The 14,027-nt window shown below is 38.6% G+C and overlaps 2 protein-coding genes across 10 annotated transcripts in view; both read right to left on the reverse strand.

Moving 5' to 3' along the window:
* axin1 (axin 1) overlaps window positions 1-5,962 on the reverse strand; it is a 33,640-nt gene extending 27,678 nt beyond the window's left edge. For 5 of the 9 annotated variants that reach the window (XR_003052527.1, XR_001761434.2, XR_003052526.1 and 2 more), the window contains exons 1-4: window positions 5,917-5,962; window positions 5,598-5,682; window positions 4,522-5,415; window positions 150-519 (exon numbers count right to left, since the gene is read on the reverse strand). The gene's annotated coding sequence lies outside the window, so the exon portion shown is untranslated. Of the gene's footprint in view, window positions 1-149; window positions 520-4,521; window positions 5,683-5,916 lie in introns of all 9 variants that reach the window. The other 4 variants (XM_025064841.1, XM_025064840.1, XM_025064842.1 and 1 more) reach the window with 4 other exon arrangements.
* Window positions 5,963-6,032: 70 nt separating this feature from the next.
* On the reverse strand, window positions 6,033-8,129 carry zfand2a (zinc finger, AN1-type domain 2A). The gene is made up of 6 exons (XM_025064852.1): window positions 7,963-8,129; window positions 7,318-7,407; window positions 6,822-6,916; window positions 6,554-6,685; window positions 6,324-6,475; window positions 6,033-6,234 (listed from the first exon to the last, which is right to left on the reverse strand). Exons 2-6 carry the CDS (start codon window positions 7,370-7,372, stop codon window positions 6,048-6,050), a joined length of 621 nt encoding a protein of 206 aa, XP_024920620.1. The 5' UTR covers window positions 7,373-7,407; window positions 7,963-8,129; the 3' UTR covers window positions 6,033-6,047.
* Between the last annotated feature and the right edge of the window lie 5,898 nt (window positions 8,130-14,027).

A 14,027-nucleotide genomic window follows, 5' to 3' on the forward strand; every position in this document is an offset into this window, starting at 1 on the left:
TGTGTTGGCGTGAAGGAGGACACAACAATACAAATGGAGGGGATCGACGAGAGACACGGCTAGACACATAAAAGGGACAATAACAAACACAATAGGTTGCTACTGCTAGTCGCGGCTTCCATTTTTCTAGATTTTAAAAGAAGATGTACCTACTGATTCACCTTCCTGTCTTGCTCTTGGCTTTCTCGTGCTGGATCCCAGACAGCTCCCGCCGCTTTTCTCGGCTCGAACAAAGTCCTTCGCGGTCTGCAGTCGAGAGAGCCGCCATCTTTAATCACAAGTGTCCATCTGTCGATGGCTCTTCCCCATCCTGCCCTATCTTTCTCTCTTCCAACCCTCGCAGCGTTTGTTATGAAGGGGGGGGGGTTCCTATTTTCCACGCAACATCAAAACACCATATCGACAGGCTTTCAAGCTGCCCAGTAGGAGGGCAGCTTGAACATGCTGCTTTGGCGAATGTTCTTTTCCAAGTCCGAGCTTCAGAGAGCACATTTGTTTTCAGTTCAGTTATTTAGACAGCTGAAAAAAGAAAAGAAAGAAAAAAAGTGAGCTCTCGGACCTTTGATATCAACATGCATTTTCTCAAAGCGTCTTCATGATTGTCACAAAGCTTATCTTTCCTCGAGAAGTAATCAAAAGAGATTTGGAATCCTTTTCTCCACTTCCCTGTAGAAAAATAACTGTTATCCTAACGTCAAAAATATTCTCAGCCAAGTTGGGAAAAAAAATTACAGATTTTTTCCTCAGAATCCTTAAATTGTATCACAGACATCAAGAGACTCTTTGTTCCTTCTGGGAACTCAATCAACAATAAGAGGGCTTGCTGCTCCAAAATGGCACGTGCTCCCATCATCCTCTTCTGCCTTGTGAATTCACGACTCTTGGTCCAGCAAGTCCACGTGTCCTCTGTCTAGCACTCTCAGAATTAGACACAACTGTATGATGAAGACGCGGCAGTGCGACCCAGTCGGAGATACAAGGGGCAGAACATTTGTGTCGCGGCTATATCAACGTACCCCACAGGCAGGGGGGGCAACACTACATCGATTATAATTCCATATCCGGTAAGTAAACATCACTGAAACCCTTCCAGTTTTTTGTTGTTTAGGATACTTCTTCCGAGTTAAAACCCAACCCTTGTATGAGCAGGTGTTAGAATAAGACAAAAAGTGTTAGGACTCAAGAGGAGACATGGGTGAAAAGATATTATGGAGAACGGGGGGAGAGATGATATTGCTTTTGTCACGTAGCTGCATCAGCTGCTCACCTTTCAACTTGATTTCACACTCTCGTGTCTTGCGGTGCTAAAGGGTCAAATCCAATGCTCCCTTTCTACAACGACACAATCACAATCCTCCAACATCACAGTGCATTCTCTGAGTCCTGCTCTGTCAGCTGCTACTCACATTGGCCAGGATTGTAACCCTTTTACCAAACAGTTTTTTTTTCCTTATGTCTTTTACATGAATGGTTTAGGGAGATGATGTAATGTTTACCAGACGTCGATTCAAAATCACTACACTTTCTTTAACTAAAAAAGTATCGGGCAGGGGTTTATATGTAGTTAAGAACACCCTCTGCAGCCTTTTTCTAGAGATAGATAGACAGACAGAGACAGACAGACAGACAGACAGACAGAGACAGACAGACACAGACAGACGGACGGATAGATAGATGGACGGATAGATGGATAGATAGATAGAAAGATAGACATTTAACACTTCAAACTGTAACAATATCATTTTTACCCAACACAGTGTGTGAAGTAAAAGATACATTGTCGAAATATTCCTGCAGCAACACGACGCAATGAGACGATTTCTCTCAGCAAAAACAATGAATAATTAAAGAGGTTGTTACAGTGATACCTCCTGTTCTCTCACGGAGGGAGCAGACTGATGTGTTCTTCCACCAGAAACACCACAGATCCATGCTGTGTCAGACTGAAACATGTCATAATATCGCAGGCTTTATCATGTTACCAAAAAAAAAACCCACCAAATTTTATGGTAACTTGAGGCACTGCATTATGGTTTATTGTATTCTGACTAAGAATCAATGCAAGTGTACGATCATATAATATACTGTATGTATGTGTATATATATATATATATACACATATATATATATATATTTTTTTTTTTTCTCAGGTGGTTCTCAGGTGGGTAAATCATCAGTCATTTCCTGCACTGGTGACAGAGCCTGTCAGAAAGCCAAAGTAAAAACCCTCCGACTAGGTGCAGCTTCCTTCCTCAGCCTGATTGAGGTCTACAAGGTCACCAGGACCAGGTAATGCTAGCCCATAGTGTTGTTTGACTATAAACATTACACTGAGGAGTGGACAGAAGTGGCAGGTAAAGGAGACGTCAAGAAGGCGATATACTATAGACAGAGGTTTGATCAACTTTGTGGCCAATCAACAAGACGGGACCTCGATAATCAGTCAAACGGGACCTGAAGTACATCCTCAGCTGCTGACTTGACGCCGAGAGTAATAGACCATTGAAGCCATGAAAGCTGTGGGTGATTTCATCTGCAGAGCGTTGTTTGGGGTACAATCAAAGAGAACCATGACAACCGGCTTGAACCTAGTCATTTCAGTGCTGTACGGCAGCTCCAAGGAAGGTTTTGACACAGGTTCATATGAAAGAAGGACGAGATAGTTGTGTGTAATGTCTGATAAACAAGTCTTAGTTTGTTGAACCAACATGTATGGACTTTAACGGCAGTAATTGTCCCACACCGGCCACAGAAAACCCTTTATAGTTAAAGCCACCTGCTGCTGTCTTGAAATGAACTGACTCATGAAATTTTTACATGGTTTGATTTTTTTTTAAACCTCAATTAATATTACAATTAGGGATGTTGGATATTAACTTGCTGATTTCCGATACGCCACTTTTGATTCCGATATCAACCGATACAGATAAAGGCTGGGTAATATATATTTATTTACCTGTACAAACTACTGTATAAGATTAATTCAATGAGCTACAATGCTGCCATCTAGTGACCTTTGCTTTAATATACAGCCGTTTTCCCCGAAAATTATTCTTAGGGCACACATCATTTGGCGAAACCCAGGCATTGCGTTATCAGGTTTTCATTATCGGAGGAAAAACCAATAACGTAATTACAGATATTACACGATTATACTAATATCGGCATTTATATATTATTGGATATCCCTTATTACAACCTGTTTATTATTGGATATCCCTTATTACAACCTATTTGTTAAATATCACACTTCGTCGTACAATGAAACACAGGATTATGTATCAAAGGACTCCAAAATGGACTCTTCCTGTGTGGTTTATTCAGAAGAAGTTCTCCTTTTTTCTTCCACAAAGCATCTAAGCAGGTCAAGGTGAACACTCCTCCACATCTGTGATTTCCTCTGCTAACTCACTCCCAATGGAAATGAGCCTTATTCATTTTTCAAACGGCCTGTGGGATAACCGATCCAGAAAAAAAAGCAGGCGAAACAAAAGAAAAGAGAAACAGACCCCGAGGCATTCATTCATCTCAGATGTGAAAAAGACAGACAGTGAAAGGCAGCAGTCTGGCCTTATGCATATTGCATTACAGAGAGAAGAATCACAGGCAGGAGTCTCAGTCAGTCCACTGCTGATTTTACACAAAATACCTGGACACTACTGTGTACTTTGACTTTAAACTGACTAATATAGATGTACATCTTCCACAGATTTATTTATTTATTTATTTTTTGGCTCTCACATTATCACGTTTACTTTATTTCCATGTTCACTACTAAGAATATAAGTGATATTACTCTCTGACGAGTCCGACTAAAATGTCCGAGAGAATCTTCCAATGCTCAGACTCCAAACCCTGGTAGAAAATGTTGACTCTGGAAGAATTAAAATCTCTGCCAAATCATTATGCAGACCTGCTGTGGCAGCACGGATTCAGCAAAAAAGCTGAGAATTAGTCCTGTCATTGCTAGCTTCTTTTATGTATACACCATGATATAAGTTTTATAAATTTTAATTATGATTATTTTTAATCAATTTTAATTAATCAGAGACAAAACCGTTTCACACTCAGCCATACTCATAGTGAGGTTAGAGTGAACAATATCCCCAATCCTGCTTGAAACAATTGTTTTGTTATAAGACAAAAGCGCTAACCTCCCTATCAAGTCAAGTCACTGGCTTTAGAAAACCCTTTATAGTTAAAGCCACCTGGTGCTGTCTCAAAATGAACTGACTCATGTTGCATAGCACAGGTAAAGGTATTTTGAGCATGTTAAAAGACATGCATGTATAAACATTTTTATAGTCAGATATGCCATACGTGCCAGACATATAGCAAAAATGAAGTTAGCGTCCTCTCGGACCAAAACCCCATAAGTCACCTCGTTTCCCCAAGTGATTTTTTCTTCTTCGAAGAACATAGACACCCAGTGAGACATTTGTCAAACACCAGTTTGTGCTGTGACCCTTCACCGTATAATAACCGTGATCTGTGGGCCTTACTTTGAAATTGCAGTCTTACCTTATTAAGTCAATTACTTGTAAAATGTCAATGTCAATGATTTGTCCACTGTTAATCAGAGCAGAGTGATATAAAATAAGCATCCACCCTGAAACGGAGAAGGCAGAAATTGGATTTCAGACAGCATGCATGTTATCAGATCACATAATCTGTAGCATTTACAAAGCAAAAATGAAATGTTGGTTTGGTCATCTACATCTGATTCATCGTAGATAACGTATTGTAACATAATTGGAAAACAAGGTTTCTAAACCAATGAATAATCAGCCATTAGAAACGACTGCCCTCTGCTGTACTAACCCGTTGTTACAACTGTTACATTTAAATAGATTTTATATCAGTTTTTTTTAATTCAGTCATTTCTACTGAAGTTAATTATTTTGAAGGAACAGATTCTGCAATATAGTAAGTTTATACCTGTGTGTAAATATTAGCTTTTAATATTACACTGTTAAATTTTATATTGTGACATGATTAATAATTATGACATTGTAATTTTATTGCAATAAACAGTTCGGCGACCGCTGTTATACACCATCCCGTAAATCCGTTACCATTAAGGTGCTAAGTATGTCGTCACCGCAAACAATTTCAAAGCATCTCCTCCTACGCCTTGGAAATAATTTATTCAACAATCACGTGTTAATATAATGCATTTGTTATGATCAGCATATAAAATATATACAAAGCAAATCGTCGGTTAAAAATAACATCTCGCTGGGAAAGTACAGCATGTGCTTGTGTTGTAGAAGGTGGTAACGTCCCAACTTCAGACGGCTCGTCTTCACTGATCTCCAGGATATTCATGTTTTAAATGACATAAAACAAAACAAACAGAAAAAACCTAATTGGAGACTAAGAAAGGCTGCAGTTGGACTGTTTGGAGTCTCTTGCCTATAAATTAGGAAAAAAAACCCAACACATCAATTATTTTCACATATTAAATGCAAATATTTCCAATACTTATCACTGGAACTCTGCCAGTTATGGAAGATTAGAAATGGAAATACTGGGAAAAATCAATACCTAGGTGTGTTCCTGTTAGCATGCTATTGACGGCTATATGTTCCAGGTACCTGTTGCCTCTGCTGCTGACGTCGGTATTCTGCTTCACTGACGGCTAAAGCCTGGGCTAGAGCAAGATCCTCCTGCTCCTGAGGGCTGAGGCAACAAGACAAAATGAAAACCCAGGTGAGAAGATGGTTGCTTTCATTATCAGATCTAAGAGGTAACGTTCAACTCGTTTTTATAACAGTCGCTTTTGGCGTATGTGGTTACCTGTTTTTGGCAGTTCTTAAGTTGTTTACTTAAACATGTACTACAAAGATAAGGTGGCTTAATGTCACTGTTTATTTTTGTGTTTGATTTTATTTGGTTTTGATGATGTTCACTCACCTTAGGGCTGGCTGAACTGAGGGACTGGATTCTGCCAAAGACATCTGGGATCCCCTTGGGACTACGGGGGGGAAAAAAAAAAAAAAAAAGAAAAAGAAAAGTCAAAATAAGAATTCAACAGAACAAAAAATTTAATTTCTCAATATGAATTGTGGAAAAAAAAAGAAAAAAAAGAGGACTGACCGACTGTTTTGGCTCCTGGGGTTTGCCCTGACACCATTAGAAACGGGCCGAGAATTTCCTGAAGCAGATGAACTGGAGGAGCTGTTGGAGGCAGAGGTGGAGGAGGCACTTTGTGCCCTCATTACAGCAGCCCGTCTGAAGCATGTGGAAGAAACAATGTCAGACATGTTTTCCCAAGTATATCAAATAGTGGATTAGCATAACCGGAGGTGAAGTGTACCCACCCAGCATCAGACAATGGTTTCCCATCGGGTTTACATTCATGGTCAAGTGGGTGTCGGTGTTTAAGACAGTAATTTAAACGGCACTGGTCGCAAGTCACACGAATCATTTCCTTTTGCTTACAGCCTCCTTTAGAACATTTGTTGGTAAAAATCTGAAGGAGGAGAGAGAGGATTTGTTCAATACAATAACTCGGTATTTTCAAAGCTCTTCCCGTAGTTTCTACACTTACTTTTCTCTTTCTTTGTGCAGGATCTGATTTGCAGTCCCGATCGATGTGTTCACCCACTTTGATGTCGGGCATCTCTCCTCTCTTGATGGGAATGGGAGTGTCGCACAGCGGACACACTGGGACCTGGACATCCTATAAAATCAGGTAATCATTTAAAGATAAATATGACAACAATGCCATCGATTTAATGTAAATTGTACGTTTGGCACGGTATTCTGTCATTTCAGTAATTGTAATAAATAAAAAAATAAAAAATGGTATCCTTTACCTTCTTGTAAGACGATGTGCATTTGTGATTTGCATAGGTAATGTGGTCTTTGCAGAATATCTCCTGACAGGCATCACATCTCATAGGAAGAAAGTCTGTAATATTAAAGGTTCAAGGTTTAAAAAAAGTCAACATCTCATAGGAAGAAAGTCTGTAATATTTAAGGTTCAAGGTTTAAAAAAAGCCAATGCACATAACAGATTAAAAAAAAGAACTGATGTGTGATAGAAGGACGGCAGCCATATTGTAAACAGTGAAAGGTTAGGTTAGGGAGACTGTGGTGATATCTCCTGGGGCTGAAGACTTTAAATGTGACACTGTTTTTTGGCTACACAAATGTTCAAGTTGAGCAAAATACAGGTGTACAACATGAAAAAAAAAAGTTTTTTTTATAAACAAGAGGTTGACCTGTCTTAGTCGGTTCCGTTAGCTTTCATTTTAAAAGCCCTTAGCTGACGTTGTGTTCAACATAAACACATCTTTAAATTGTACTCACCTAAACGTTTACAGGTCTTTTCCGAGCAGTGTTCACCTAAATCCGGAAACTCCATCACAAAACTGCTGCCGGTGGTAAAGTCTCAGCACACTGCAGTAGGAAAACATTTTCAAGGATGTTATTGTTAAAACAGTGCTGTCAACATCTGACTCAGTGTTAGCTGACGATAGCTGAAGAATTAGCTGTGTCATACCGAACTCTGCTTTTGCTGGTGTTGTGCAAGTACAGCAGCTAAATGTTAAGTTATTGATTAGGTTATGCCCGTGGCTCAGGCCATTTGACAATAGAAACCTAGGGTTAAGAGAAGGAGCTAGACAGCCGGTGGTAGCACTTTATATGATTAGACTGGTTACATAATTACTGTCGAGAAGGTTTACAGCCGAACGACAGGAACAAAACAGGGCTGACGGCGAGTAGATAAATATCTAATAAAATATATATTGGTCAAATAAATTCCCAGTCTCCAGCTGTTATTTGCTTTGACGCAAATTCTAGTTCACTTGCAATAAATAGAAAAGTTTCCACTGAGAGTAAACAGAGAAAGAAGACTGAAGCCTTTATCAATACACAATTAGCAAGCTAGGTGGCTATTTTCAGCGGAAACCAAAATGCTCGAAAATGCTCGTTGTATAATTTGTTACTTACCAAATCCCGTTTGTGTCGTACTGAGAAAAACGTTTTCCAAGTGAATTTTCACTTCACCGTGCCTGTTCTGAAAGACTTTATACGACAGAACCCTGAGAATGTCGCTGCTTCTACATATACTGTTAGCCGAACTGAGCTGTGCTCGAGTTTTGATGCGTCACTCACGTTGCACTACCATGTCAATGACGTCACGACGTCGGGAAAACGTCGAGTCATTGCGGGTGTGGTAGGGGTTTTTTTTCAACCTGAAAGAGCGAGTAGAATCTAGAAGAATCCAGTGTATTACAATCAATCCAGCAATGAAACAGGATTCTAAAGACTTTGTTCAGTTTATTACAGACATGGGACTAGATTAAATATATTATCTAAAATGTAATGTTACATTTAAGGAGGTGTGTGCGACTGTACTTCACATACTTGATATTAATTCACAAAGACCATACATTTAGTGGTTCCAAAAAGTCTTGAAAGTAAAGGCAATGGAAGAAGAATACAAAGACCATACATTTAGTGGTTCCAACAAGTCTTGAAAGTAAAGGCAATAGAAGAAGAATATTTTTTTATTTTTAAAATAACACTCTATTAACAGTTGGTTCAAAACACAGTTATATAATCAAGAAGTAATCAACAAATTAATTTAGGAACTGTGCAAATTTTAGTTTGTCGTAAGTCACCTGGCACAACAGCTCCTAGAAAACGCGTATGTCATGGAGAACGTGCTTTAACTTAGCATCATATATAGATACACATAAATAACAACAAAAATTTGTAACAAATGTAATACATAAATAATATGATAAATCAGCTGAAAAGCTATTCTGCTATTAACATTTATCAATAAATAAATCAATATTGTTCTCAGTTTTCTAAGAACAAAATGAAGAACTACTAGTAAGTTTTCTCTGCTCTGTCTGTCTAACTACAAATCCTTTCTTTTTAATTTATTCTTAAATGGGCGAGTAAAGCATTCTAATGAACCAACCAATAAGGCAAGTGAAAATAAATATGAAAACAATCACAGAGTTTTAATCATAAACGGGCTCACTCAGCACTTAGAGCTTTCCATGACGCCAACGATTAGTGTTCCCACCGGTTGTGTTGTGAAAAATGGGGCTCAGGCGTGTTTTGTTACCTGTGACTTACCCGTTGACAGGGCAGTAAGTCACTGCTGACTTCAGTTTGGCTGCTGAGTTAAGCGACTTAATAAAAACACCACTTGGCATTTGTGGGTACCTGTGGGGCTGCTGCTGGTTTTGGAAGTAATTTTCTCACTGAACCATGTCGTTATTCTTTCTGTTTTCATTATCATTTATTGGACAGCACGCCTTGCACTGTGGGAGACACTTCCAGCCGTAAGCCAAACTGTAACTTAAGAATTATCATATATAAGGGATTTAAAAAAAACAAACATTTAAAATGTTTATTTGTAATTTCATTCATAGTAAATTGTGTTATTTATTGGACCGCGTGACTGTAGATTCCTCTAAATATATAAAATACCAAAGGCATCAATTACCACAATATATATTTTCTGTTAATACAATACTGTATCACTACATATCAGACTGATCACTTCAGCTTTTATTATGTACTATTGACCGCACTTGGCCCACGGGCCATACTTTGGACGAGTCAGATACAGTCAATTTAGCGTTCTATGACCCCGCGAAGATGGCATATAGGTTAAAGTTGTATAATGGAAATGTAGTTTGATTACTCTTTTGTTTAAAATGACCATTCATAGTACTTTCTTTATAGGTTTGACCAGGTGATGAAAATAAGACCCATCTACAAATTTGTATATTCCCACCAACGGAAGTTAAATTCTCTAAAGCCACAAAAACTCCATAAAATATTTCAATTTTTTTTTTTTGCACATCAGCAGAACCCACGAAAACCGTGCAACAAAAAGTTTTAATTAAACTTTTAATGAATAAATGAGATATTTATGAAGCGTCACAAGCCCTTCCTGAGTGTTTGTTTGCCACTATTCATAAGTACCCAAATTATTCAACGAGGACCGATAAAAGTTATTGATTTAGATGACACCACTGCAACGTATTACTCCTCAGAGGTGGTAAATGCGATGTAAAAGCGCACAGTCAGGACGAAGGCATAAATTTCTTCTGCTGTTCCGCAACACCTGCCTCCTCAGCTGCTAACGCTGCGGCCAGATGGCACAGCTCTGGAAACACCTGTGCGTGTCTCTGGAGCCTTTCACGTGCTGTGGAGACGAGCCTGACCTTCAGCTGCTCCCAGAGATTCACCTGATGATCTCTCAGAAAATTGAGGTAATAAAAGACAAACAAAGGAAGGGGCTGACATAACACTTTTAATTTGCAATTTTAGACACACACACTATATATATATATATATATATATATATATATTTAACCCATTCACTGCATGTGAAGGAGGGCAAGTATTTGGTTCCTCGAACCCATGACCTTTTTTTTGTAAGGCTTGAAAACCACTACACTATGGCATAATTCAAAGTCACTCTGTAAAAGACCCGTTAGCAGAGGATGGTTTCGATCCATCGACCTCTGGGTTATGGGCCCAGCACGCTTCCGCTGCGCCACTCTGCTACAACACTTTGTCATCACCTGTACTGGACAAAGCCTGAACTAGCAGATAGCAACCGTCGGAGACTTTATTGAAACCCGTTAAAAAAAACCCCAAAAAACCCAAAAATAAAAAAAAAAAAAAAAAAAAAAAAAAGCCGCGTTAATAAATCCTTTTTTTTACTTAATAATATTAGTATCAGCTAGGCCTTCTTTTAAAAACACTGCGGTAACTGTGATTCACTTACCCTTAATAATAACGTCTTGAACTGCTCCTTTATTTGTCGCTGTAGGCAGTTTAAATATTTAGCCACTAGAGGGCACAACAGGCCTTTTGAAAAGCCGCCCGGACTCTTAACTTGAATTTGCTCTTATGAGAAGGTTCACTTATGCCTAACGATTAATTGATAGCCCTTTAGTAGATTTATGCAGTGTGCATGAAACGTGTTCTTACGATTGTCACTAAATGCACACTTAGATGGACGGTATTGCCGTATATGACAAAGTTTGTCAAATTTAAACTAAATTTAATATCACTTATGTGTACCATAACTCTTCCACTCTGACGATTTCGATATTTTTTACGCAATTATCGTATTATTGTGTAAATATGTTTACGACAAATAAATAAATAAACACACATACACGCCTATATTAAGGCCTGATCATCTGAAACTCCACAGTAAGAGCCATTTGCATTGGTTTACTGGATCGTGGCTGTATGACAGGCATCTCTGGGGCTTTTGTGGAACAAAAAGAAAACAAAAGAGAAAAGCATTTTTGTACAGTAGCAGATGGCCATGCCACGGAGTGTATGTAGTCACTCAGATTTTCTCAGAGTGGGGAAGGAAACAGCCAGGGACTGTTGGCTATTCTGCCATTTGGCTGCAGCCGAAACAAATGATACAATCCCAGCAAATTTAGCATTTCAGGATAATAAATAGCTGGTTCCTGGGCCTTGTTTCAACTTCATGCTTGCCGGGTTGTGTTAGTCTCTAACTTTCCTGAAAAAAAAAACCAAGCCTTGGGACCTGCACTGTACTTGAGGGACCTGCATTTTATTAGAGCCTTTCAAATGCAGGCAAGTTTTTGGATAGATTTGATTGGTTTATGAACATTTGTAGGCCTTACTGTTCTAATATGTCTACAATTTGTGACCAAATGTATTGCATTACATTATGTTACTTTCCAAAAAACCACAAAATTATATCACAATATCTCTAAAAATCCAAATTGAAACCATGTTAAAATTATTGTTATTAGAGCTGAGGTAATGCCCTAAAACTTTTAGACATTAAGTTAAACCGTAAGTTGATCTTGAGTTAAATTATATCTAAAACTTCTTGATGCTCCTAAGTTTTCAAAACTGGAGTGAAAACCTCATGGCAAAATTAGATTAAATTTTACTTTAGATTAAACGTTGTTGCTCTCACACTGGGGAAGACTCAAAACAAAGTAATAATACATATTTTGTGCAAACATATAATAAAGATATTAAAATAAAAGTATAAAAACACTAAATTACTAAGATGAGGCAAAGGCAAAACATATACCTAAACTTTACAGCTGTAGAAGAAACACCTCAAAGTCAGGCTGAAGTCTGCTGAAGACCTAAAGACCTACTTTACATACTTAATGCATGGAATTATGAATGCGTATCAGCCAAATAAAAAAAATCCCTCACAGAAAAACACACATTTTGCCAAAGAACTATACACAGAAAAACACACATTTTGCCAAAGATTCTCCTGGAATTCTCCTGGAATTCATTATTATTAGGAATAATAATAATAATGAGGAAATTGTTAGGTTAACAGCAGATGTGCTGCAACACACGTGGTTCCTCCGGGGCTCGAACCCATGACCTTTTTTTGTAAGGCTATAACACTATAGCATAATTGAAACGCACTCTGTAAAAGACCCGTTAGCAGAGGATGGTTTCGATCCATCGACCTCTGGGTTATGGGCCCAGCACGCTTCCGCTGCGCCACTCTGCTACAACACTTTGTCATCACCTGTACTGGACAAAGCCTGAACTAGCAGATAGCAACCGTCGGAGACTTTATTGAAACCTGTTGAAAACTACTCCAAACAACTGTAAAGTTAAAAAAAAAAAGCCGCGTTAATAAATACTCACTTGACGTAATACTTTAAAAAACGTAAACATATTTTAAAGATGGCTGACACTGTACTCCAAGAAAACTTTTAGTCCCCGACAAACAAACCGAACTGTCATTTTCTCCCGCCGTATGGGCAGGAGCAGTGACGACACAGCAGCAGTGACAACACTTTACACATGGAAATACACATACATACACTTATATATATATATATTTTAATACTCCTGTAGACTTATTAGATTGAAGTTGAATAATAAGCAGTAAGTCTCGCAGCAGAGCCTTCATCTGCGGAGCTGTAATTAACGGGGGCTGGGGGAGAGTGTGTGGGGGCGGAGGGGGTGAGGGTGTGCAGGAGGTGGCGAAGGAAGGAGAGAGAGAGAGAGAGAGAAAAAAATGCAAATTATTCCGCACAAAGGCTCCCCACAAATTGGCGTCACCATTTCTCAAATGATATCATTACTATATTTTGAAAATGTTAATCTGTTGAGCGGATTTCCCGGGGGAGTTGAGTAAATTAGTTCTATTTCCGAGGCCGGGCTGTGCGCAAAGGCGCACGGCAGCGACAAGCACCTCTGATTCGCTGATTACAATTAGACTCCCCGGTTTGGGCTCCTTCAAGCATTGATAATTTTCGGCATATTAAGCACGTTTTAGCAAAAGGTGATAAGTCAGTTTTAATTGAAATGAAATTATTATTCTAATGGAAGTTTGGTTATTATTATTATTAGGAGGCACACCAGTCGTTCTGGAGTCATTTTTAATATATAAATGCTGAGGAGAGAGAGGGAGAGGGGGAGAAAAAACGGTTTTGAAGGGCATTAGGGTGTCAGGATTGAATGAGGTAATTTGAAAGGAATTACTTTCCCTTCTATCAGAAATGAACTGAATTAAAAGTCCAAATCAATCGCTTTCACTTCTCCATTCTACTTTGACAGCGGCACAATTACAGATAATTAGATGGGAGGAAACTTTTAATTGTGGGATTAGAGAGGGAGAGAGAATTTGTTGGATCAGGAGAGGAGGGGAGAAAATTCCAGGCAGAGTTTCTTTGCCTATAAAATGGAATCAAAAGGATTTGCTCGAAGCTTAAAATGGCACTCGGTTCCTCTCTTTTTCTGCCTTTCTACTCTTTAATTGGAACTGCAATCTTAGTTCATACAAACCACCCAAAACAATTAATTTAGATTTAATGCTATAATTATCACCAAATCGAATAATGTGCAGCCTAATTTAGATAGTTAAAAATTAACGTGCATGAAGTTAATTGAGTAATTAAACTCCTAAACTGTCGCCTATTAATTTGCCTGCCTAATTAAAAATGAATTTGGTTCTGCGTTGCTGAACTAGGGGCCGCTGTTGGATGGCAGTGTTGATAAGAGGG

This window comes from Cynoglossus semilaevis, chromosome 17 (assembly GCF_000523025.1).
Source record: "Cynoglossus semilaevis isolate Cse_v1.0 chromosome 17, Cse_v1.0, whole genome shotgun sequence".
Lineage (NCBI taxonomy): Eukaryota > Metazoa > Chordata > Actinopteri > Pleuronectiformes > Cynoglossidae > Cynoglossus > Cynoglossus semilaevis.